Below are 26,174 nucleotides of genomic sequence, written 5' to 3'. Positions count from 1 at the left end.
GAGAGGTACTCAGGGTGTCACAGCTAAATACAAGGTGGAACAGGTTGTTTAGCATAAGTAGTTAATAGATATTTCAAGAGACCATTCAAGGGGAAGTGGCTTGTTAACAGTCATAAGGGGGTGGTGAAGAAGAAAAAACATGGGAGGGGGATTAGTGGGTTATAATTTGTTGTAATAAGCTTGAAATCCAGTGTCTCTATTCAGTCCATGATTTTTAGTGTCTAGCGCAGTTGTGAATTTAAACTCCCAAGTTTGTCTTTGGAAAGTGTTGTGCAGGTTTCCTTTGAGGATGGGGCCTGAGAGATCAGATATGGCGTGACTGCTTTGTGAAAAGTGTTCCCACACAGGTGATACTGTGTTGTTGGCTTTTATCATTTTCAAGAGCATAGTGATTGTCTGGTTTCACCCACATAGTAGTTGTTGGGGCATTTAGTGCACTGGATGAGGTATACTGCATATTGTGATAGGCATGTTGCAGGACCTGTGGATCTTGAAAGGTGTATTGTGGTGGTGCTGATCATCATAGCAATGGAGATATGTTTACAGATTTTGCATCTGTTGTTTGGACAGGGTCTGGTGCTGCTTTGAACTGGTATATCCTGGTCTCTGGGGAGCTTGCTTCTGATGATGAGATGATGAACTGGGAGAGTTGTTTGAAGGCCAGAAAAGGGGGTTCAGAAAATAATTCTTTCAGGATGTGGTCCCCATCGAATATGAGTGTTTACTGTTTGATAATACCCCGTATGGGTTCCAGTGTGGGTTGGTAGGTGACAGCTAAGGGTGTGTGGTCGGGGCGATTAATTCTCTACCAAAGCAGGTTCTCTTGGGATATTTGGGTGGCCTGTTCCATGATGCAGTCTACTTCTCTGGTGGCATGTCCTGCTCTGGTGAAGGCGGTTTTAAGTGTGTTAAGGTGTATATCCCAGACTTTCTCCTTGGAGCATATTCTGTGGTATCTGAATGCCTGGCTGCAGATAACAGATTTCTTCGTGTGTTTACTGGATTTGTGAAGTTAGGCCAATTGCCCTCATGAATAGTACATGCCCAAATCAGTTGCCACCATTACCCAGCTCAAAATCAATCCATTATCCATCTCCCTCACTGCTTTCTCTCCCTGAAGGACAGACTTACTGTTGTTAATGTTGAGCAGCACGTCCATAGTGCAGTCACTTACACTGCGCCACGCACACAAGGTCTTAGACACAGATAACTGTGCCACTGAGTGAGTCTGTGGCAGATAGGATGATACCCTGTGTGGCCTGAAATATAGGAGATTAGTAAAGAGCTACTGTTCATGTGCAGGGAACGTGTGGCCTTGGAAAGCCCTTACACAGCAAGGCCTGTCATAGTCAGACTTGCCTGGTGGGCAGAAGAAGGACTGAGATAAGCAACTACACCTCTGCTGGCATATTTTAATGTATGGAAATGTGAATGATCCTCATGTGGATCTCTTTGGCAGCACTTAATGGGGCCCATTTCAGGGGCAAAAGATGGACATGTCTGCTGCCCCTATGGAAATATTCAAGTGTAAGAACATCTGGAGATTTATCTTCTAGAAACTCCAGTGCCCCTCTCCCCACGAGGGTGATTTGTTGTTTTCTCTGGTATTTAATAGTCTATTATAGAAGAAAAATAACTCCCTTGGATCTTTGATTTGATTTTACTGTGTGTATTACTGCTTTTCATACATGAAGGACTAAAACTTCTGTTGAATCTCACTACATCTGAAGAAGCAGCTGAAAAATATCAGGCTGTTATAAAACTGCCTCCCCGTTTTCCCCACCAAAGAACCATTGTTTGACTAACTGCTTTATCTCATCTCGCTATTTTATTACAAGACTGGATGTGTCATTTTTAAATCTTAGTGTGTCTGATTCAAAGGGCTTGTCTTTGTGCTACCCAATGGTACCGGTTGGTGTTTTGGTTGTCTGTGTAGCATATCACATTATTTGGGTTGTTGTACAGCAATCTGATACTCTCTGACTGATGCTTCTTGCTCACATTTTGTTTCCTACTGTGTGACTATTAACATCACTTTATTGACTGAGCACTGTCAGTGTACCGCACATACAGGGAGGAAGACACAAGGCTCAATGCTGAGTCCTACTGTGGCCCTTTTTATGCTGCTCTGGGGGCACAAAGATGCCGTGACCAGGCAACTGGGGATTTCCCCTACATAAGAGGAATGTGTTGCACTCTGGCAGTCCACGTCTGTCAGATGGTCCATTAGAGGCTGGTGCAGCCTGGGTTTAGTTTAAAGCAGCCCTGATTCTGCTCTAACTACTTGGGGGTCCACAGTGGCTTCCCTGACCCCGGCCCAGCCCCCTCCCACCCCCAGACCAGGGAGCCACAACCAGTTCCCCCAGTTCTGGTTGCATCCAGCAGAGACTGGATACAACAATGGGTTGAACCCACTATCTCTACCCTAAAGATCTTATAGTCTAAATTAGGCCAGGCAGTACAGTTCAAACAATTAACTCTTTCCCATGTTTTATTTCTGAAGCAAAATAAATGTGCAAAGTTGGAAAAAAAAGCTACATTTTGCAAAAAGATATAACAGACACTGCTAAATCGGTGCAGTTGGCAGGTGCTGTATGTTACTGTTATAATGCATAACATGGGCAGGAACAAAAGCAAGTATGTGCAGTTCAGTTGTCTTATTTTATTTTTGTAAGAGCCAAAGTACCAGCAGGTGCATCTATGTACTGGTCATAAATTTCTTTTTATAAGAACAGTGTTCCAGTTCCCCACAATGCTAAATATTTTATGGAGATAAAAGACAAAATAAACAAAGGAATGAGAAATAGAAGTATATTAGCACAAGTCTGATTCTAGCTACCATACCAGAATCTATGCCTGCTGTCTATAGATCCTTATGCAATATGGAGCCACCTACAAGATAATCTCCTCTTTTTATGTTCTTAGATATTGGCACTTCTCTTCGTTCAGTCCACTTAAGCATCTTCTTGTAAGTTCTTCCCATCTCCTATATGATAAAGCACTAAAAGATCTTGATGAAATTAAATTCTTTATTAAATTGGGAGGAAAATGCTAAAGACGACCTAGAAGGGAAAAAGAGGACAGAGAAGGGTTCACATTACTTTGGGGTTTTCTGGTCCCAGACAAACAAAACTTTATTACAAATGGTCTCTGCTGTTGTGTCAGGTTTGATATTTTAAACTCGACAGAGGAAAGTGTCTGAGTGTCTAAATGCAGACTGAAAAAGGCTGTCCTTCAAAAGGACACTCTATACTCCAGAGACAGTCTGGAGTTTCAGAGTGTTTCTGCCACATTGAGGCATTGCAAAACACAAAGAATAATGGCTAGCATTGGTTCAAATTCTGCTCTGGGCAAATCTGTATTGGCACTGTAGCTTCACCTCATTTATCAATGGACATCAAAGAATGGCAGACTAAAAAGGATAGGGGAATGTGGAGGTAAAATCAGTGTTTAAAAATGTTTGAAGAAGTCCATTAAAGAATAATCTAGCCCACCCTCTCACTTTTGGTCACTGACATGTCATAAAAATAAGAAAAGTAATTTCTAGGAGAAATGGTAAGGGAGAATGCCAGCCTCATCACTAAAAGAACCCTTACCGATGTTCCAAGCCAGAGATAGTGACATCCAGCTGCCAGCAATGAGCAGGGAAGGAAGGGATGGTTGAGAGCCAGAAGGCTAAAGTGAGAGCCCTTGGTAGACCATAGAGACAGAATATAGATGCAGTTGCACTGACACTGAGCCCCCTCTAGGCTTAAAGGGCAGCATACCCTATTACATGTCACAAAGACCCTGTTCCAGGAACACTGGAACAAACAAAGGCTCATGAAATGTCCAAAGCTGAAAGAGAGGAAACGGTTCCAGGGAATTAGTAGTTGAATGAGAAAAACCCAGGACACTGTTCCTTTAAGGGCCTGGGACCAGGAGCCCTGTACTTTAGGGTGCAGCAGAGGTCCCCTCTCTCCCAGACACCTAGGAGCAGCTCTCCGTAGAAGGGCAATACATCATCTGCCTCAGAACAGGGAGAGTCTGACAGGAGAAGCAAGCCAGAGCCAGGAGCTGAGAAAGGGCTGGCAATGGCAGCTTCGAGAGGAGCAGACGGGGACAGAAGGATGGCGCTGTGTATGGTATCAGAGCCAGAGATGAACATGAACTTCTGTGTAGTGGCGATAGACCTTATTTTGGGAGCCTGCGGATTGTTTTCAGCTCCCTCTGTTGTTAAACCAGCCCTGAGTGCAGGGGCAGTTAGCCACGAGAAAGACTGAAGAGAGAAAACAGAGGCAGGGTGCTGCACACCCACCTCTGGCCACAAAGGGCACGTCTAAACAAACCCCAAAGCAGTGAGTTTCAGAGCCTGGGTCAACTGAGTCAGGCATGCAGGGCTAGCAGTACAGGGCTAAAAATAGCAGTGTAGACATTCCTGCTTGGCCTGGAGCGAGCCCAATTCCAGCCCTAGTGGGGGCAGCTACACTGCTATTTTTAAGCCTGAGTCAGTTGGCCTGGATTCTGAGACTTGTTGGTGCAGGCCTTTTTTTGCAGGGCAGACATACCCAAAGGGGGTGATCAGGAGGTAGCTTCCCTTATACAAAGTATTTAAGGTTAGAGTCAGAGCAGCTACAATAAATCCCAGAAGCTTTAGACTTCAGCATGGATGTCCTTCATTTACTGAAGTCTGTCCATCCCTCTCCTCCCTAACAAGACACCTAACAAAGGTACAGTGATCAAGATATGCAGTCTTTGGCCTGGTCTACACTACACAGTTAAGTCCAACGTAAGCTGCCATGTGTCGAGCTCGCTGTGGAAGTGTCTTCACTTAAATTTGGCTCCTGCTGATTTAAGTACCCCTTACACTAACTTAATAACAGCCCCTCCTCGAGCGGCATGGAGTCATGGTCAATGTAATTACGTTGATGCAGTGTCAGTGTAGACACTGCATTGGTTACGTTGGTTGTTGCTGGCTTTTAGGAGCCGTCCCCTAATGCTGCACACTGAAAATACAATTGATACAAATGCTCCTGGTGAGGACGTGCACCACTGCCATGAGGAGCCAAGTGTACACACACACAAGCAATTAAATAACTGCAGTGGCTGTATGCTGGCGTAAGTTAAATTGACATAATTTTGTAGTGTAGACATGGCTTCAGGAACCTGTGAGGGCTTTGGAGGGTGAAAGGGGAAGTAACTCACAGTCAGGTAAGACTAACCTCTTATCAGATTAGGATATCATTCCAAGAAGGAAGAGGGCTGTCCAAGGAGTCAGTGGATATGTGACCCTGACCCTGTCTGGTATTGGTCTCCTAATATGGTCTGGAACTGGAGGAAAATACAAATTACAAACTCAGTTCATAGCTCACCTGAGCAGTGCCACTAAAGTCAAAGGGTGCAGCAAAACCCCTAAAATAGTGAAGAAAACTCCACACAAATTCCTTTCTGGCTGTTTCCCCATCATTCCATCGGAAGGTTCCCCCTTCACAGAACAGGTTGCAGGACCCCTATGTAGAATGCTCCTGGGGAACCTATTAACCATGCCTCACCTGGCCACAACTGCCCCCAGGACTCCACTTAAAGGAGGATTCTCATAGTGCAGGATCCATGGGGATGGTAAGACAGCTCCATCAAGCTGGCTGTATAGCCTTTCACAGGTAATGTCTCCTTGGCCTGTGTGGGGATCATGTGCCTTCTATGCAGTGCTTGCTCCCATTCCATTTGTGGATCCTTGAAGAAGTGGAAAAGCCTCCTCAGAGTCCGGCAAAGGGGTAGTGGTAGTGTGGTGGCAGCTGACCAGCTCTTTTGGGGCAGAGAGGGCCAAAGGGCATCAGATCTACATATAGGGGTCCTCTCCACATGGTGATTTAAAATGAGGGTGCAAAATCCCTCCTTCCCATTGGGCCTGTTCACATAAGTAAAGTTACTCACTAAGTGTTTGTAGGACTAAGCCCTGTAGCAGTCGTTATAAATATATTTATTTCTTAAGCCTCCTGTGCAACCCACCTCCATTACTAAAGCCAAGTAAAGCTCAAAACACTGCACAGGCAGAGTTAAAATACAGCAACACACAAATGTTATATCAATTATATACTGCAACATCACTTTAAATACTGTAGGGGGAGGGAAAGAGTCTTGCACAAAGGTTGGCATTAATTTTAATGCAAAACATTTCTGAGGGAGACGGTTACTAGGTGAGATGTGAAATGTATGGATATTTTGAAAGAGTACATCATTATAAGTAGATCTAAGTAGGATATTTATTTGTGAAAGCATACATCCAAATGTATTAATGAGAAGAAAATAAGCAGCAAGCATTATGTGAAACCTTTTATGTGTTAGATTCTACCTGAAAAAGGACCACCTGAACAGTAAATTCTCATTAAAAATAGTAAGTTCAAGAGAGATTATATTACTGGTATTTCACTAAATCTGCTTGTCAAATAAATTGGACTACAGGGTATAGATCTCCTTTAATTAATGCAAATAGACTCCTATACCTGCTTCTCCACAGTGATTCCGGCAGTTAAAAAAAGCGGGGATGGGGGGGCCTAGCATGGGACAATAACAATAGAAGATCATTGTCATGCAAATTGTTTTGATGACATGGACTGATTACTTTTCTATCGGTCTGTGAAAGCAATACATTTAATTAGGTTTAATTAATCTTTTTGTACATTGCTTTTTGTGCATTGTATTACTAGACCTCTTTCATTTTTGCATATGTGGCAATGTATGAAAGATTTAAAAAGAATTCATTTGAGTAGGAAAACTGGGACACATTCTTTAAATCCACTGAAATACATTAACCTAGGAGAGTTGCCTTGAGGAATGCAGGGGAAAAATTATTAACATTTCATTTCTATTTTGTTTTAAACCCTAGAGCCATGCCCCTTTGAGCCTTGAGAAATTCTGATCTGGAAGCTAACTTTGTAGTTCTGAGCCCTCCCTTAATTTTTTTTAAATGGATTGTCTTTTTCAATAGGGGTGATTGTCATGTATGATCTATGAGTCACATAAATACTGAATTTTGTACCTTACATCTCTCAATAGGCAGGGACACCTGCAAGAGGAAGTATTCTAAGAATGTGTGCAAGCACTTTTTCACCCATTTGTGATCTCATTCTTGCAAGTGCTTTGGGCTTGTCTTCAATGCAAGTTCAAGTTACAACTCAAGTGTAGCCTCTAACTCAAGTCCCATCCACATACTGAAACCCTTAAGCATGGTGGTGCTGTTAACTCAAGTTGGCTGACCCACTGTGGTATAGTTCCAGTTCAAGTTAGAGCAAATCATCAGCTGCTAACATGACCACTGTGTATTATAGGCATAGACTAGTGCCACTCGAGTGCTGCTAGACTGCCAATGCTTTCCCACAATTCCCTTTGTGCCCAGAAAGGACAGACAAGTTCTGTCATGATTCACTGGGAAATAATTCATAAATGACTCAGCTTAGTGCAGCACTAAGAACAATGAGATGTCCCCTCAGATGTGTTAGTGCCACACATGAGTGAGTACAGCACCAGTGCAAACATATAGATGCAGCAACTCCAGGGTTATTTCACAGTGTGGCCACTCTCACTTCAAGTAGGCTAAATGGAGAGGAGTAATTCAGTTAACTCTGCAACATAGACATAGGGCAGGTCTACACTTAAAGTGCTACGTTGATGCAGTTGTACCACTGTAGTGCTTTAATGAAAGTGCTCTTCCTTTGGCATTTGTTAATCCACCTCCCTGAGAGGTGGTAGGTATGTTGATGGGAGAAGCTCTCCTACCATCTAGTGCTGTCTGATACTAGGGGTTAGGTTGGTATAGAATATCAGGGTTGGATCCAGATCCTTAAATGGCCTCCTCAGGGATTGAACTCGCAACCCTGGGTTTAGCAGGCTAATGCTCAAACCACTGAACTATCCCTCCCCCCCTTTGCTTTGCTTTGCTTTGCTTTGCTTCGCTTTGCTTCGCTTCGCTTCACACCCCTGAACAACATAGTTATACCAATGTAAATCGGTAGTGTAGACAGACCATAGCCTTTGACTGTGAGACTCCCACAGCAGCCAGCTGGAATTACGCATGTGAGGAGGTGAAGGATTGTTATACATATGAATATAAAAAGAAAAAATACATTTAAAATCTTTAGAGAGTGGAAGGATTTTCTGTTCTATGCACATACTTTTTGATAGAATAACTATTTCTGCCTGATTATTTTTTGTACATTGTATTCACCCCATGGACAAATTACTGCTGTCCCTCTCTAAGACTGTGCATAGTTTGAGTGTAAATGACAGCATCTATGAGAAATTCTCAAGTAGTTGGGTTTTCTCTGCTTGTCTTAGTGAAGTAATGCCAACAAGCATTGCTCAGAAAACTGAATTAACCAAAGAAAGATGTTTCTGTTGCAAATACAATGTAAACAGCATCTCCATGCTTCCACAGCTACTGGTAGATCGGGAATAAGCAGTGTAGAATCTAAAGCGTAATATGTGTGATAGATAGGAGCCCAATATGCTCACAGATCTCACCACATCACAGTAAAGTGCTAGTTGCACTTCTCTGAATTAGCTTCTTCACAACCAGAATAAAGCCAGCAACAAAGAAGAGGATGGGGAGGGCAGTGGGGGAAAAGAGATAAAAACTTCTGTAAAAAGAACAGGAGTACTTGTGGCACCTTAGAGACTAACAAATTTATTTCAGCATGAGCTTTCGTGAGCTACAGCTCACTTCTTCGGATGCATAGAATGAAACACACAGACAGGAGATATTTATACATACAGAGAACATGAAAAGGTGGAAGTATGCATACCAACAGGGAGAGTCTAATCAATTGAGATGAGCTATCATCAGCAGGAGAAAAAAAAAACTTTTGAAGTGATAATTAAGATGACCCATAGAAGGTGTGAGGAGAACTTAACATAGGGAAATAGATTCAATTAGTAGATACAATTAACTCAGGCCTAAACAGAGACTGGGAATGGTTGGGTCATTACACTAATTGAATCTATTTCCCTATGTTAAGTTCTCCTCACACCTTCTATGGGTCATCTTAATTATCACTTCAAAAGTTTTTTTTTTCTCCTGCTGATGATAGCTCATCTCAATTGATTAGACTCTCCCTGTTGGTATGCATACTTCCACCTTTTCATGTTCTCTGTATGTATAAATATCTCCTGTCTGTGTGTTCCATTCTATGCATCCAAAGAAGTGAGCTGTAGCTTACGAAAGCTCATGCTGAAATAAATTTGTTAGCCTCTAAGGTGCCACAAGTACTCCTGTTCTTTTTGCGGATATAGACTAACACGGCTGCTACTCCAAAAACTTCTGTGTGTCTGGAGATGTAGGGCGGAAACTAGTCCACTGGTTAATTGTGACAATGTTCTCTTTACATCATGCACAGATACTTTGACATAAAATTGTAGATAGATGAATAGTAAAAAAGTAGCAGGTAAAAGCTGAAGTCAGTTCAAAACTTTCAATACTCATAAGAATGGCCATACTGGGTCAGACCAACGGTCTATCTAGCCCAGTAGCCTGTCTTCTGACAGTGGACAATGCCAGGCACTTCAGAGAGAATGAACAGAACAGGCAGTCACTGAGTGATCCATCCCCTGTCACCCATTCCCAGCTTCTGGCTAACAGAGACTAGGGACACTGAGAGCATGGGGTTGCATCCCTGACCATTCTGGCTAATAGCCGTTGATGGACCTATCCTCCATGAACTTACCTAGTTCTTTTTTTAACCGTATTATAGTTTTGGCCATCAAAACATCCCCTAGCAACAGTTTCCACAGGTTGACTGTTGTTGTGTGAAGAAATACTTTCTTTTGTTTGTTTTTAAACCTGCTGCCTATTAATTTCATTGGGTGACCCCTGGTTCTTTTGTTACATGAAGGAGTAAATAACACTTCCTTATTCACTTTCTTGACACCAGTCAACATTTTATAGATCTATATCACACCCCTTCTTAGTTATTGCTTTTCTAAACTGAAAAGTCTCGGTCTTCTTAACCTCTGCTCATGCAGAAACTGTTCCATACCCCTAATCATTTTTGTTGCTCTTTTCTGTACCTTTTTCAATTCTAATATATCTTTTTTGAGATGAGGCAACCACATCTGCATGCAGTATTCGAGGTGTGGGTGTACCATGGATTTATACAGCGGCATTATGATATTTTCTGCCTTATTATCTATCCCTTTCCTAATGCTTCCTAACATTCTGTTCGCTTTTTTGACTGCCACTGCACATTGAGCTGATGTTTTCAGAGAACTATCCACAATGACTGCAAGATTTCTTTCTTCACTGGTAACCGCTAATTTAGACCCCATCATTTTATATGTGTAGTTGGGATTATGTTTTCCAGTGTTCATTACTTTGCATTTATCAACATTGAATTTCAGCTGCTATTTTGTTGCCCAGTTACCCAATTTAGTGAGATCCCTTTGTAACTCTTCGCAGTCTGCTTTGGACTTAACTTCTTAAGTAGTTTTGTATCGTCTGCAAATTTTGCCACCTCACTGTTTTGCCACCCCCTTTTTCCAAATCATTTATAAATATGTTGAACAGCTGGTCCCAGTACAGATCCCTGCGGGACACAACTATTACTCTCCATTCTGAAAAGTGACCATTTATTCCTACTCTTTGTTTCTATCTTTTAACCAGTTACTGATCCATGCAGTACCTTCCTTTTTATCCCATGACTGCTTACTTTGCTTAAGAGCCTTTTGTGAGGGGCCTTGTTAAAGGCTTTCTGAAAGTCTACATACAGTATGTCTAGTGGATCACCCTTGTCCACGTTTGTTGACCTCCTAAAAGACTTCTAATAGATTGGCGAGGTATGTTTTCCCTTTACAAAAGCCATGTTGACTCTTCCCCAACAAATCGTGTTCATCTATGTGTCTGTTAATTCTGTTCTATACTGTTCTGGTACAGAAGTTAGGCTTCCTGGCCTTGAATTTCCAAGGTCACTCCTGGAGCATTTTTAAAAAATTGGCATCACATTAGCTATCCTCCAGTCATCTGGTACAGAAGCTGATTTAAATTATGAGTTACATACCACCATTAGTAGTTCTGCAATTCCATATTTGAGTTCCTTCAGAAATCTTGAGTGAATAACATCTGGTCCTGGTAACTTATGACTGTTTAATGTATCAATTTGTCCAAAAACCTCTTCTATTGACACCTCAGTCTGGGAGGTGGAAACTCATATATGACACACTATGGAGCAGTTTATGGTAAGACACTGAGCCTCAACCTTCCCCCAAGAATTTGGCCCAGAGGCTCACCCCTCAAAATGGGGAGAATTGTGTATAAGAGGGTTACATGAGTCCATGAAATCCACAATATAAGGAAGGGATCGAGTTTTTATATTATCTCTGCAATTGAACTCTGATGTGTTAATAAAGTTATCCTGAAATGCTGCACTTATTTCAAGGAATTTTAATAAATTTTCCTGTATGCCCGACTTTGATTTTTGGAGTGATCGTTTAGTATATTTTTGTCTTTTTATTTTTGTTTTATACCAGCTAACTTATGAAAAACTGTCTCCATTTGTCAGAAAATAATCACCTTCATCTGTGCCAAGGAACTAGTCTTTGTCCTCTTATCTCTTACCAGGTGACTTCAAACTTGAAAAAAACACAAAGGGAAAAACTACAAGCATTAGCTGTTTCTCGTTCAACAAATGTAGTCTTTCTTCTACATCTACTTATTTATTCACATCCTTTCAGTATCTCCTAGATCACAGGATGTATGGAGTCTCTAGAGAGAATTGGATTGTTGTTATTCCACAGAATCCATCGTACTTCTAACTTTGTTAATTTTGTCTCAAACAATGTGCACACAGAAGTCTCATTACTCACCATGGACATGACTAGTCATGATTATCACGGAGGGAGAGGAGTAGAAGACGCTTGGTGTGGTTGTCTCTCAGTTTATGACTGGAAAACATTTCCTTAGCTTTTATATTTTTTAAGCTCGCAAAATGCATTATTAATATATATAATATGCCTGAGAACAACTGCAGTCCAAACTCACAGCAAGTAGTTACATTGCATTGTTAATGATATATAGGGTCAGGGTTTGTTTAGGAATGAACATTCAGTACTACTTCACCAGTATGTTTTCAATCTGAAGGGTAAATGCAAATTGAACCAATGTTAAAGGCTTTTAAAGACTAGATTGGCAAATACACAGTAGGGATCTATGCTGCACTGGCCTCAGGAAAATGGCCTAAATAATATAATAGATGTTTTTTATTTCTAATTTCTATTATCAGATTCCATACAGTTTGGGAAAAGACAAACACATTTTGGGGGTTTGCTCATAGCCAAATTCCTGATGAATGACTCAGCACCTCTATAGTGTTTTGATAACATAAAAGCTCCCATTTTTAATTGCTACATTTGATTTTTATACCTTTTATCTTTGCATCTCGTGTACAATTTGAAGCAAATGACATAGTTCTGATTTGGAAATTTAAATATTTTGAAATACATGCAAACACATGTTCAAAAGTTAGCACCTAAATTGCACAAACCGAACCCATTTTTGTACCCACTGACAGGGGCTTATGCATGCAGTTACCCATATTGCAAACAGAAATGCCCATTTCCACATGCAAATACAGGCTTCAAAAGAGCTACAGTACTTAAGCTGAAGCTTTTGGAAAGGTGATACAGAGATACAACAATAAATAGCACACGGCTTGGTTCCTGGCTGACTCAAAGACCACCTGTCTCCACAAGATCTGTCAGTTAATGTCAGCTGCCACACAGAATCCAACACACCCTAATGGCTGGGGGCTAATCGTGAGACGTTCTCATTGAAAAGTTCCTTGATTCATAAATCTGATCCCCCAGCTGCTCAGAGAGAAGCTACATTTTTGAGTTTTAGGATACAGTGCCAGGGACAACTCTTTCCTCAAGAATTTGCCTGCAGATGATGGACTTGGTGAGAAGGCCAGTGTTTGCTTTTGGGGAATATGCTTCTTTCTTTTGCCTTTCATGGTCTTCCTAAATCCCTTCCCTCTAAACATCAGGAGGGCCACAGTGCTACAGCTAGACTACTCTCCCTCCAGAAAGCAAGACCACAGTCATCAACCCCTACATCATCATCAGCTCCTTAGCTAACCTCAAATGTAATTAGAAATTGCCCTCCTGGCTTTTAAAATTCTCCAAGGACTTGCTCCATTCTACTCCTCTGATCTTGTATCCACCTGCTCCTCACCCCCTCACTCTGCACTATCAATCTCTGTCCCCTCTTTCCTCATCTTCACAGTTGGGAGTCATTCTGCCGCTGTGCTGCTCCATCTGCTTAGAATTTCCTCTTCATCTTTCCTCGAGTCACTGAGTTGCTTTTCAAATGTAACGTTACAAACCTTCCCATTCATATAAGCTGAAGGATGTTGTCAAGGTTTTTTCCCCACTTTGAACTTTAGAGTACAAGAAGTGGGGACCTGCATGAACACTTCTAAGCTTAATTACTAGCTTAGGTCTGGTATGCTGCCACCAGCCAGAATTTAGTGTCTGGCACACTTTCTGTTCCCCCAAAACCTTCCCTGGGGAACCCAGACCCAAACCCCTTGGGTCTTAAAACAAGGAGAAATTAACCATCCCCCTCCTTTTCCCCCCAGACTTTCCCCTCCCTGGGTTGCCTTGAGAGGCTTCACACAGATCCAAACTCCTTGGATCGTAAAACAAAGAGGATTTAACCATCCCCCTCCTTTTCCCCCCACCAATCCCTGGTGAGTTCAGACCCAATCCCTTGGATCTTAAAACAAGGAAAAATCAATCAGGTTCTTAAAAAGAAAGCTTTTAATTAAAGAAAGAAAAGGTAAAAATTATCTCTGTAAAATCAGGATGGAAAATGCTTTACAGGGTACTCAGATTCATATAGACCAGAGGGACCTCCCCCACCCCAGCCTTAGATTCAAAGTTACAGCAAACAGAGGTAAAAATCCTTCCAGCAAAAGAACCATTTACAAGTTGAGAAAACAAACATAAGACTAATCCGCCTTGCCTGACTATTACTTACAATTTTGAAACATGAAAGACTGATTCAGAAAGATTGGGAGAGCCTGGAATGATGTCCCGTCCCTCTCAGTCCCAAGAGCGAACAAAGAACAAAACAAAGCACAAACAAAGACTTCCCTCCACCAAGATTTGAAAGTATCTTGTCCCCCTGTTGGTCCTCTGGTCAGGTGTCAGCCAGGTTTACTGAGCTTCTTAACCCTTTACAGGTAAAAGAGACATTAACCCTTAACCATCTGTTTATGACAGATGTCAACTCACTCCTATTTCCCTGCTTTGTTATTCATTGTTCTGTTCTCTCACTGCAATATAAAATAAATTACTAAACAGCAATCTGTAGCTTTACTAGTTGTAGATTTCAGCCTTCGTTGCTCTTGCTCTGCTCCAGCTTTGCACAGTACAGTATGTCATTTTTCTCTTGCAGCCTGCTTCAGAGCTGCTTTCCAACCCTCCGTAAAGAATCATCTCTCTACTATGCTGTCCCTTGCTGCAAAATGTTCTTTGATCTTTTGTGACCTGTATTGCCATTGGTTCTGGGGTATAACTCTCATTGCTTTCAGGAGAAGTAATATATGCCCTTACCATAAAGAATACTACATGAAAAAATTGTGTTGTATTAGTGAAGAGTTGTGTTGGTGTTTGATACCTTTCTTTCCTTGTTGCTTCTTTTATTTAAACTGAGATTTAATGTTTTGGATTTTTGCTGCCTGCCCCATGTTTGGGGGTCAGAGCTTGTACTAATTCCCCATGAGCTCCTTGTTCAAGTCTTCTTGAAAAACAAACTAGTTTTGTATGTCCCTTGTCTCCAGTGAAAGCATTTCCTTTTATCAGCATTTCCCTGAGACTCGTTTTCTGAGTGTCTTGGCAGATGGCCCACTTGTGCATCCCATTTTTATTGGTAAACCACAGAAAACCCAAGGTCTCACTGTCATGAAAAAAATAATTTTGAATCTGTAACTACATAAATTATAGCTTGTAAAATGAGCTTTCTGTTTCGTCTCACAGCTCCCATCACAGGTAGCTTTCACTCAGTCACTGGTAATGAAATGGCAATATAAACCTGTTTTTATGTCCTGCTCTGTTGTGAAGTACTGTATAGCAGATGCCATATCCAGAAAATTTATTTCCTCAGGCATTTCATTGTGAAATGTGTTAATCACAAATGTGACTCTTGGCCTCAATATTTCCAGTTTACAAATGTCCCAGAATATATTAGCAATGTTCTGAAGTCGTAGTGTGAGGGGGACTGTCCTCGTTCCCAGGACTGGGGTCGCATGGAGATTCACTGATAGGCCTTTACCTTCCAGTGCTGAATGTTGAGGTGATTAGAGCTTATCTGAACTTCTCAGAATGGTGCGACTCTCAGAGGATATTAGTTCTTCTCTTTGTGTGCCATCCTACTAGCTGTTTCGGTTTATGTTAGGCTATGTCTTCACTAGAAAGGCTGCAGTTACATTGCTGTAGTGCTTCAGTGTAGATACTCACAGCATCAATAGGAGGGGTTCTCCTGTTGCTGTAGTTAATTTATCTCCACGAGAGGCAGTAGCTAGGTTGACGGAAGAACTCTTCCATCGACCTAGTGTTGTCTATATCAAGGGTTAGATCGACATAACTATGTCGCTCCAGGGCATGGATTTTTCACAACTTTGAGCGATGTGAAGACAAGCCCTTTGACTGAGAGTCGCATCCACGGGTATCAGGTGAAAACAAAAAATCTGTTAACATGTGAGGCGTTTACTTACCTATAACTCTAAAAGAGATTCACCATGTCCTTCAAACTCTGTGAAAAAAATTCTAACAAGAACCTAATCTAAAAGTATTCTTTCCACTGCCTCCGTCTGGAAACAAACAAAAGAATATATTATCCTAGGTGTCCTGGTTTGGGGCTAATTGTGCCCCGTCTTTTTTCTGGTCTCTCTACGGGAACCCCCATGCAGCAACCCTCATGCCTTTTCCTGACCTGAGGTGGAATTTTGCATTCTCCCACTCTTAGTTTGGGCCCTGGACTCCAGTATCATGTGTGTCAACCTTTCTTACCCAGCAAATCTGACTGAGTTTGGTCACCTGCGGTTCTTCCTTTTGGGAATGTGTGAGCAGCGGTATGCAGAGATGAGACAGCTTTATTACATCAAAGGTATTGCTTGTTTTAACAAGAGGAACAAGCCATTAGAGAGAAAAAGGATTTTAAGACAACAAACTGTGTACACACGTCTATCTTACTTAAAGGTTTGCCAACCCTGATGGTAACCTAGGCAGGCCTAACTTCTTCAGACACATCCAGGGGGTCCCATGTTTCAGTCCAGTTCCCCCAAACAACCTCGCACTTCCCTCTTAAAAGGGTCCCTTTTAACATTGCCAGAGTGGTGGCGTTTTGTGGACCTTTTCTTGTTCTGATCAAAATCAGTTTTGCAGGGTTGCTGAAGGTGGAGGCAAAAAAGTCTTGACAAAAAACGAAACATTCTGACATTGTCCCTTAACAAAGCTTAAGTGTTTGCTAAGGAGTAGTTATCCTGAGATATTTTTTCCTTCCTATTTTTCCAAACAGACTCTTGTTGTATTAAACCAATATAATCATACAGAAAACAATCCAATAACAAGTCCAACATACAATATTCATAAATTATTACAGAGCAGCTGCAATTGTGTCACATAAAGCAACTGTTCTATTCTGAGTTACCATACTGTTAATCTGGAATAATTTCACTGTTTTAACTTCAACGTTACACTGATATAACTAAGAGCAGAATTTAGCTCAGTCTCTGTGTTTGCTGTGACAGGAGTGCTCTATAAAAGAGAGATGTCTGTCTGTACGTAAATGGTTAATTTACAAAGTGCCAGAATGTGGCACTAAAGAATATGCAGCATAGTTCCTGGTATTGTAAGACTAATAAACTGCTTGTGCACTGCAAATGTCCTCTTGTGTGTAGTTCACTTCATGCAGCTCTTAAAATGTGGAGAAGGGAAGGTGGTGTGTCAAAAAACAGGGCATGTCGTGGGACCCAACTTGTAACTCTAACTACAGCTTTGAATATTATGAAAACTATGTTAAGATGACAAGAATTTACCTGCAGGATTTTAATCCTAATATAAGATTACCAAACTCTACTGTCCTCTCCCCATGTGCAGCACACAGACTTGCATGAAGCAAAATGGAATAGGGTCTCAGATGTGGGACTAGTCACTGAAACTGATAATTACAAAATGTTTTTAAATTGTACCAACAGTGGCTTTGTTTTTCTGCTTCAGATATCCTGCAGGGTACACAGCACAATGTAATTGTTCTATTTGTCATTTCTCTAACAGACATATGAATGTACACATGAAAAAATGTGGAAGTTTATAATGTGAACATCATTTATCCTCTATCAGAAATCATTTTTGTGTTCCCTTTGTTTGCATTGTATTTCCAATAGCTGTTATACAGTCTGAGAACTACAATTTAAAAAAATTGCAAGTACTAAGAATAAAAAAGGCAAACTAATGGGAAATGTATTTGAATGGTTGGCTTTTAGCTTTTGTTTCCTCATTCTTCATAACTTATGCACATAAAGAGCTTTCTATCATTGAGTAGAATATTTTGTGTCTGTGAGTGTCACATGGCACGGAAAGCAGGAGAGCAATGTCTGCACATGACTGTGCTCAGGGTGATTTTTCATTGTACTGTATAGTGATCGGTGGAACTGGAGATGGACGGCCCATCTTCCCTGGAGGGACTATTATTGAGGGGACACCAGGCAGAACAGGAAACACAGGGCATTAGGCTGGAAGCAACTCAGCCATATGGACAAGGCAGCACACAGGGGTCAATAACATTTTACTGATTCAACTTAAAATGCATTCGGCTTTATGCTTTGTGAATGAAACAATCACGGTGAGCAAAGACGATAACTCTAGGCTTCGATGATGACATAAGCTTCCAAGAGGGAAAGCAGTTCCTGGATACAAGATCTACCCCAGGGGTAGGCAACCTATGGCACAGGTGCCGAAGGCGGCACGCGAGCTGATTTTCAGTGGCACTCACACTGCCCGGGTCCTAGCCACCGGTCTGGGGCCCTCTGCATTTTAATTTAATTTTAAATGAAGCTTTGTAAACATTTTTAAAACCTCATTTATTTTACATACAACAATAGTTTAGTTATATATTATAGACTTATAGAAAGAGACCTTCTGAAAACGTTACAATGTATTACTGGCACGCGAAACCTTAAATTAGAGTGAATAAATGAAGACTCGGCCCCCACTTCTGAAAGGTTGCCGATCCCTGATCTGCCCTTTCTGACTGGGAAGCCTAGAGGACTGAAGAGCTTTTAACAACCAGCTGTTGAAAAACTGCAGGTTGTAGGAGGAAATAATAAAGGTCATGTTACTTCCTCCTCATAAATTGATGGAAGGGGGGAAGCTAATACAGAGTTCCCATGGCTTCACAACGAATGAAATTCCCAATGCATCACTGTCAGTGGAGGGGCAGGGTGAGTGGCTGCACGGGGAGGGGTATGTTTTAGATGAATGGCATGGATCCTGCAGAGCCAGTGTTGGGTTGGTGAGTGGGCACATGCTGGGCTGCCAGTGCACTAGAACCATATGCTGGTTCAGCTTCGTGGGCAGCAAAGATAATGGCATGGATCCCTTTGGTACCTGGAGCTGCCAGATCACATCTTGCACTGATTTGGTTGGCATTAATTTACACTTGCTATCATGGCATCAGCTATTCTGAGGGAAGCCTTTTCCTCCTTCCACCACCCTTTCCATTCCCTGGCAGACCTGGAGATCTTCAAATTTGCTGAGGAACTATGCTGGGCACAGAGGAGGCTGCCTAATAGGTTCAGCTCTGTTTCATCACAAAGTGTGAATCTGAATGTAGTTTAAATCAAACACATAAAACGGTATTAGATCCCATGCACTGCTCTGTCCATGTGGCTGAGTTACTTCCAGCCTAACTCCCTGCCTTCCTTCTTCCACTGGTGTTACCTCAGTAACAGTCCCTCCAGGGAACATTGGCCTTCCAGCTCCACTGATCAGGATACATCTTCCCTATTTTACAAAAATTTTAATATAAACATAAAAACAAAATACACGCCCAGACTCCTGCCCCTGTGTATCTTCAGCCAGAGGTTGCAGGCAGGTAGTCATGTTGGAGTCTCATCTTTACCACAGACTCAGCTGATTACAGTCTTTGAGATAGTTTAGTCTCCTCAACAGGCAACCACACTGGGATCGACCTATCCCTATCTCCCTGTCACCTGTCTCCGAGTCTACCAAACTCTCTCTGGCATCTCCTCCCTCCATGTGGGGCTGGCCACTTGCTGGGTCTCTGTGTGTCTATTCTGTGACAATCTTAGTATCTCTACAGGCACTCTCTGGGTGTTGTGTCTGCGGACTCACAAGTGCCTCCTGTTCCTTTGGATCACTTGTCCCCCTTGCATGGTCAACTTGTAGGATCTGGGTGTCACTGTGCCCCTCACAACTCCTTTAGTTCACTCCTTCTGGTGTCTCTCTAATTGCTGGATCCTCACAGGAGTGCCTGGCTCAAGGGCCAGTATGTCCTTGGCTGACCCTTGTACTCTAGTGCTTGTTTTCTCTGATTGTTGGCCATCTCCTCTGGTTCATTGAGGCCTGAGCAGGAGGGCTTCATCGGCACTCGTGATTGTCCACCCTCCCGAGCTACCTAGATGTATGCCTAGTGACACCAACAAAGGCATGTGTTGCCTTTGAAAACATCCCCTCGTGCTTTTAAAGGGGTCTTCATTATCCATGGACTCCCCCTTTTTCTTCTTGCACTGCAGCTATACAATTCTGATGCTGCGCCCATATCAGATCCATTTCTTGTATGGCTGTATTCTCCAAGGGGGGTCAGTAGTGCTTACCATCCACCACCACAAATTGCAGTTGGTGTGGTCTGTATTTTTTGGGAGTAGTTACTAGGCAATCACAATTTCCTGTGGGCTGCATTATGCTCTCATTGTACGTTATTTGAGTGCACCTGCTCATGTAATAGGAGTGTTTGAGCCCAATTCATCCTGAGGAATCACATTGCAGGAGGCCCTACTGTCCAGCTGAAATTGCATGGGGCGTTTCCCTGTTAACATTGTTGCATGCACGGAAGTTGGTATTGTCTCTTGTTGCTTTCCTGTCATGACAGCCTGAATATGGTATGCTCTTGGACTCGAGAATGAAGCTGACATCTGACATGCCATCCCCCTCTTGTACAGATCTGACTGAATCCATCTGGGACTTTCCTCTGCTTTTGCACAAACTATTAAAGTGGTTCAACTTGCCATGTCCCTTCCAATGCTGTCGTAGTGCGGGGCACCTCTCCTTTACCTGTTCATGTCATCTCCCACAGTACATGCAGATCACTATAGGTATGGAGCCCTGGCCACCTGCTCTCCCTTCTTGTTGTTGTCTCACTGCCTGTATTTCTGGGGATGTCGTGCCTCCTCAGGCTTTCATCCTTTCTCTCAGGGCATCCGCTGCACACCCCATGGCTAAGCACCTAATGTGAGGTCGCCTTCCTGGAGCAGCTGCTCCTACACATGGTGATCCCAAGCACCACAGACTGTCCTGTCCCAAATCAGGGAGTCCCAAATCAAAGAGTCTGTCAAGTCCCAAAACTGCATGTAGCAGCTAGTGTGTGTAAGGCTGCAGCATGGGGGGGGGGCCTATCCCCTCCACTTTGTATTGGTCGCTAGTGAAAAACCTGTGCCACTCCACGGTTTTGTTCAGCTTTGGGAAGTACTCATTCCCCAGGGCTCCAAGGAGTTCAGTGATGCTTGAGGCAGTGGCAAGCTGCAGATCTTTCTGCCTTGGTACCCAATAAGGTAAGGTAACAGTTTTACTTTTGTGCTGGTGTCCTCATGCATTGCCAAATTCATGTACCACTTAAACTCCTCCATCCACTGGGTCCATCCCTGGGCTAGGTTTGTGTCTGCAAAATCCAGGGCTCCAGGAGCCTTCAGACACAGTTCCCTGGCTCACGCTGCCAGCTGCTGCACTGCAGAGAACTCACAGCTCAGATGCTGCCGCCATGTTTCACTCACGAAGTGTGATGCTGAATGCAGTTTAAACTGAACAAGTGAAACTTTATTAAACTCTGGGGACTCTGTGTACCTATGGATGAGTTGCTTCCATCCTAACTGCCCCATGTTCCCAGTTCCACTGGTGCCCCTCAATAACAATCCCTCCAGGGAACATGAGCTCTCTGCTTCCAGTTCCACTGATCATGATACTGGCTTTGCTCTTAGCTCCACTTTGGAGCTCATTTTGTACAGTTCACATGGCATAACAGTGCATTCCATAGCAGGGACCAACTCATACTTTGATCAGAGGCTCTTTATTTCAAACCTGTGTTTGTATTTGGAATTTTTTCCCAGTAGTCTGATCAATAACAAGGGAAACTTTAGTTTGGAGATGGCCTTGAGCTTTCAGGAGAGAGCTCCACTGTGCACCAAGGCGCCCAGCTAGATGAGTGAGACAACAGTGTACTCACCCTGTCAGGACTCAGAAAGTAAATGCCTGTTGGAAAGAACAGGTAAAGCATCTTACAAAGAACATGGTGCTGTAAACCAGAATAGACATCAGATGCCAGATTTTTTTAAGGATGTATGTGTGCATGAGTGATGAACACCACTTGCAGAAGGCCAGAGGATTTGCATAGTGTGCATGCCCTTGTGCTGGCCCTCATTAGTGTGTTGAATTTCAGCCCTATTTGCATGTGCAGAGTTCCATATTTGCAGAAGCGCATGGTCAGTTAAGTGTCTAACTGGCCATGTGCTCACTGAAATACCCAGTTGGCACACAGCATCATGATATCTTCATTTATGCAATAGGCATATGTGATTGTCCACATGCAAAGGCATATGCAAAGCTTTCAATAACTGGCCCAAAAGTAATATTGAAAAAATATTTGTGTTTTGCCATGCTGTTACACTTTTTCGAGGCATGCTTCTGTGTGATGGCAAATCAAGTAATGATTGGGTTTCTTTTTTAAAGCAGGTTTGAAGAAAGAAGTACAAAAAGATCAAGATGCAAATAAACCCACTGTGTCATCCCCTAAGAGATTAGCAGTATCAGCCACTAAGCTCCATTCACCAGGTATTTATAAACCGCAAGAGCACTCTTTTGAGGGAAGATTTAAACTTGTCGAATTTGCAGCTCTTGTTAATAGACAAACATCTGAGACCCACTATTGTTAAAAGACGATCGATTGTGTCCAAGTCTCATTAATCAGGCAACGAGTGCAGGAGGTTTCATCATAGCAACGCATGAAGTGAACAGTCTTATGTTCTCCCTGGTAGTAAAGTAAAACCTTCTGTCTTCCAAAACAGAGTCATTGCTGTTCAGTGTTTAAGGGTACAAGGAACATTTAAAAAAATCTTTGTTTTTACATTTAAAAAAAAAAGAAAACAAATATAGTGACCAAAACCCCCATGTAATACAATCACCAACAGTAACAGTACCACTTGATATCTAAGGTCACTGATGTACAGAAGTGTCACATTTCCTAGGTTATTTCTCTAGATAACTGGGAAAGAGAGGATGTTTAGAAATAATCTTCAGACAGCTATAGCAACACTGTCAACTTAAAAATTAATGTTGTAAACAAATACATTTCTATACTAGTGTTACCAAGAAATTCTTAGATTCTTTACAGCTAAAATCTTTTTTAAAAATCCTGAGTACTTCTTACTAACTATGCTCTTTGGGCCAGATATATACATGTATTTGGGCACTAAAGAGGCAGATAGGTGCCGTAAACCTGTCCCTTTGGGCCTGAGACAAACCCTATTGAAATCATGAGCCCATTGACTTCAGTGGGCTTTATATCAGGCCCTTTGACTTTTCAGACCTTTAAAATCACTGAACTTAGTTTCACTTTCAGCTTCTCCGTGCTACCGTATTTGGGTTAAGAAGAGTTCAAGGAGAACATTATGTTTTATAACTCTAAATTAATAAACAAAAGAGCATCTGTCCATTCACTTTAGTCACCGCTAACATCACTTAAAACACACACCTCAAGATTCCCATCATTGTAAATAAACTGCAGCAGTTCCATCTCATGTGATCCCCCAGCCAACAAAACCGAGCTAGTAAAAGGTTAAAACCAATCTTCCCTTCCCAGCCACTAGCCTCGGAACTCCTTCCCTTCTTCAGATGCCAGGGTTAAAAGATGAGCATTCAAGCTGTTCTGGATCATGTGGAGTCAAGAAGTGAGTTCTAAAGGGAGAGGCATCTTCATGAAGAAAGCCAGGCTAGCAGGAGCGTCTCTAGGAATTTTGCCGCCTCAAGCCGGCAGGCAGGCTGCCTTCGGCAGCTTGCCTGTGGGAGGTCTTCTGAAGTCGCGGACCCTCCACACGCAAGCCGGCGAAGGCAGCCTGCAGGCCAGCAGCCCCCTCTTATTTATACCAAGGGGGCTCCAGTTTAAGCACCTCGCTGGTTGCAGCTGTGGCACCATGGCAGAGAGAGAGCTGGTTAAAAACAATTGTTTCCGTTAGAATTGTAAAAGAAATCACAGAAACATTTCCATTGGTTTTGTAAAGCTGATGGGTTTTACAGAGGCCTACGTTTCCAAAAATGACTAATCATTTTCAATGCCTTAATTTTTGGGTACCCAGTTTGAGACAGCTTAAAGAGCCCTGATTTGCATAAAGGGCTGAGCACTTCCCCTCTGATGATTTGGTCCTTTTAGGGTGTCTCAGGTGGGGCGCCCCAAAATGATGGCACCTTAACATCATCAGTCACTTTTGAAAATTTGGGCCTAAATCAAAATCTAAATGAAGTCTAAGTTTCTTCAGTGGCCCTTTGCTTTCTTTAAACAAAAATAATAAAATAAAATAAATAATGAGAAATGAAAATTGTACTGCAAATAGAGTCATTTTCTACAACAGCATTCTGAAAATTTACCAAACTATTGAAATTAGTTAGGCACTGTGCTGTGGCAAATTGCTATTCATAGTATAAAAAGTTTATTTTTCTTCTATTGTACTATTCAGATACACCTCCCTCAACCCCCACTGTTGTTTTTTGGCTGCCACATAAACCCCAGTTGCTGCCACAGAAGGAGGGATTATCTGGTTTGTTTTAGCAATGGATCTGAGCTTCAGAGTTTGGATCAATATTTGGATCTGGATTTCTCCAAAGCTATTCTGCGAGTGTTTTTTAAGAGTTCAACATTTCTGGACCTCCATCTGATCTATCACTATAAACCTGATCCTGCAATTTGATCTGTGGAGGACTTTGCACAGACACAGGAGTCCACCCACATGAGTGTGACTGAAGAATTAGAGCCCTTGTCTCTATTTTAGTTATTTCTAACATGCCTATCACTGTGGTAGCTAATATTGTCCAATTTGCTTATGTAACCCTTCTGCCTCTCTGAGTTGGCAGCAACAAGGGCCCGGTTTAGTATCCAGGGGTTCTGTTTCAATAACACAATGCAAAACCGGCTCGAGCCCCGACCCAGTGACCTGGGACAATTACATACCACCTCCCTAGATGCCTCTAGGAGGCAATACTTCTCCACTGACAAGCATGGAGTCTGAGTGTAGCAAAATTCTTTTAATAAAGGAGGGAAACAATGCGGCATCACATTGGAGAAACACCACAAACAGGATTATAACACAAACCATAAGCAAAAGCCCACCTCCAAGTACATTTGGCAATATCCTTTCCTCCTTAGGATCTTAAGTCCAATCACCCCAAAGTCCAACAACCCAAAAGTCTCTGGTCAGTGCCACGTCAGAGTTCAAAAGTTTATCTGCAGAGTTTTACCCCTCCAGCCTGGGTGGAAATGGGGGGGGCACACACAGGGTGTTAAGGGGCACCTTACGTGGGCCAGGACCAACTGCTCTGCCTCTCCGTGGAGTTCTGCTGCAGCCTTCACCACGACCAGCTCCACCACACCAGCTGTGCCGCTCCTCCAGCCGACCCGTGAGCCGCTCCGCTCACTGTTCCATGGGCTGCTCCAACATGCTGCAAACTGCTCTGCTCTGCCAGCCGCTTAGCGATAGATCTTCAGGCTCCCCCACTAGTTAACACAGCACTCAGTGATCTCAGCTCAGTAAGCTTAGCTCTTTTAGTGATTTCAGCTTGTAATAGGGGAGCCCCGGTGCTGGTGCACCATTGGCCCAACGTGAATTCAGCTCAGCGGCCTCTAGATAGACTCCTAATGGAATCAAAATTAGCTCTACTCTTTAACAGTGGAGAGAGGAGGATGTGCAATTGGTGTTCTAGGCCCTCAAAAGGGGCCAATACCATCAGGTACACACACTAGTCCCCAATCTCTCTCATTTCAATGGGTTTTGGCACCCATGTCCCTTGTCTAGCAAGTGCTGCTTAATTGATATTGAGACATCTCTGTCATAAAGCAGTCTCATAGTTCCTCATTCACATAATCAGGGTGACAACACTTTATTCCTCCTGCCCCAATAACAAAGAAATTGGGGATCTCAGAGCTATCAAAATAACCATCCCAGGCTGCCATGGGCTATGCTAGGTAAGGTGAGTGTGCCAATGCAAATACCTAAAATTCCTTTCCACACTCCCCATAATTCACCACCAGATGTCAGGGTAGAGCTCATCCTGACTCTGCTGACACTTATTATCAGCCTCCTCAAAATTACTTCTTCACTTTCTTTATCTAAATACTGGAAACTGGAGACAAAAATGTATTAGCTCATGTACCATATCTAAATCTTCATGGATTGTATTAAATATCACTAGGTATTTGTTACAATATTTTATTTCAAACAGATAATTAGAAAAAAATGCTAAGAATTTTGAAGCTATCAATGATTCCAAATGATTTCTGAGTACAGTGGGTGTGGTCCTGCTTTTCCACAGCACCCCATATTCTAATTGACAAGAGGAAGCAGGATCAGGACCAGCATCGTCAGTGTATTTCCCATCCTGTGCAGAGCAACAGAACAGCAACATCAGTGGGCAGAAAAAGTTTAGTGAGCTGCTTTTCAAGCCCAGAGGAACTGAGAAGTTCAGATGTATCCCTGAGGAAAATATCACAGTTTAATTTACAAGGACAACTTATGCCATTGACAAGGACAACTTAGAGATGCACACTTCAAATGTTAGAAGGCAGGGGAAATCTAGAATGGAATTAAACAGTTTGATAGTTTGTGTTAATTTAATCTTGACTGATTTCAAGGTGATTGTTCTCTTAT

The 26,174-nt window shown here is 42.4% G+C and overlaps 1 protein-coding gene across 1 annotated transcript in view; it reads left to right on the top strand.

The window, feature by feature from the left end:
- Window positions 1–25,858, top strand: part of LOC127043793 (microtubule-associated tumor suppressor candidate 2-like) — a 388,941-nt gene extending 363,083 nt beyond the window's left edge. Inside the window, exons 7-8 of the mRNA XM_050937930.1 lie at window positions 21,991–22,092; window positions 25,815–25,858. Coding sequence (XP_050793887.1) covers window positions 21,991–22,092; window positions 25,815–25,858 — 146 coding nt within the window. The remainder of the gene's footprint in view (window positions 1–21,990; window positions 22,093–25,814) is intronic.
- The last annotated feature ends 316 nt before the right edge of the window (window positions 25,859–26,174 follow it).

This window comes from Gopherus flavomarginatus, chromosome 1, assembly GCF_025201925.1.
Source record: "Gopherus flavomarginatus isolate rGopFla2 chromosome 1, rGopFla2.mat.asm, whole genome shotgun sequence".
In the NCBI taxonomy this organism is placed as follows: domain Eukaryota; kingdom Metazoa; phylum Chordata; order Testudines; family Testudinidae; genus Gopherus; species Gopherus flavomarginatus.
Note: the sequence above shows the minus strand (reverse complement) of the source record. Positions and strands in the feature narration are given on the sequence as shown.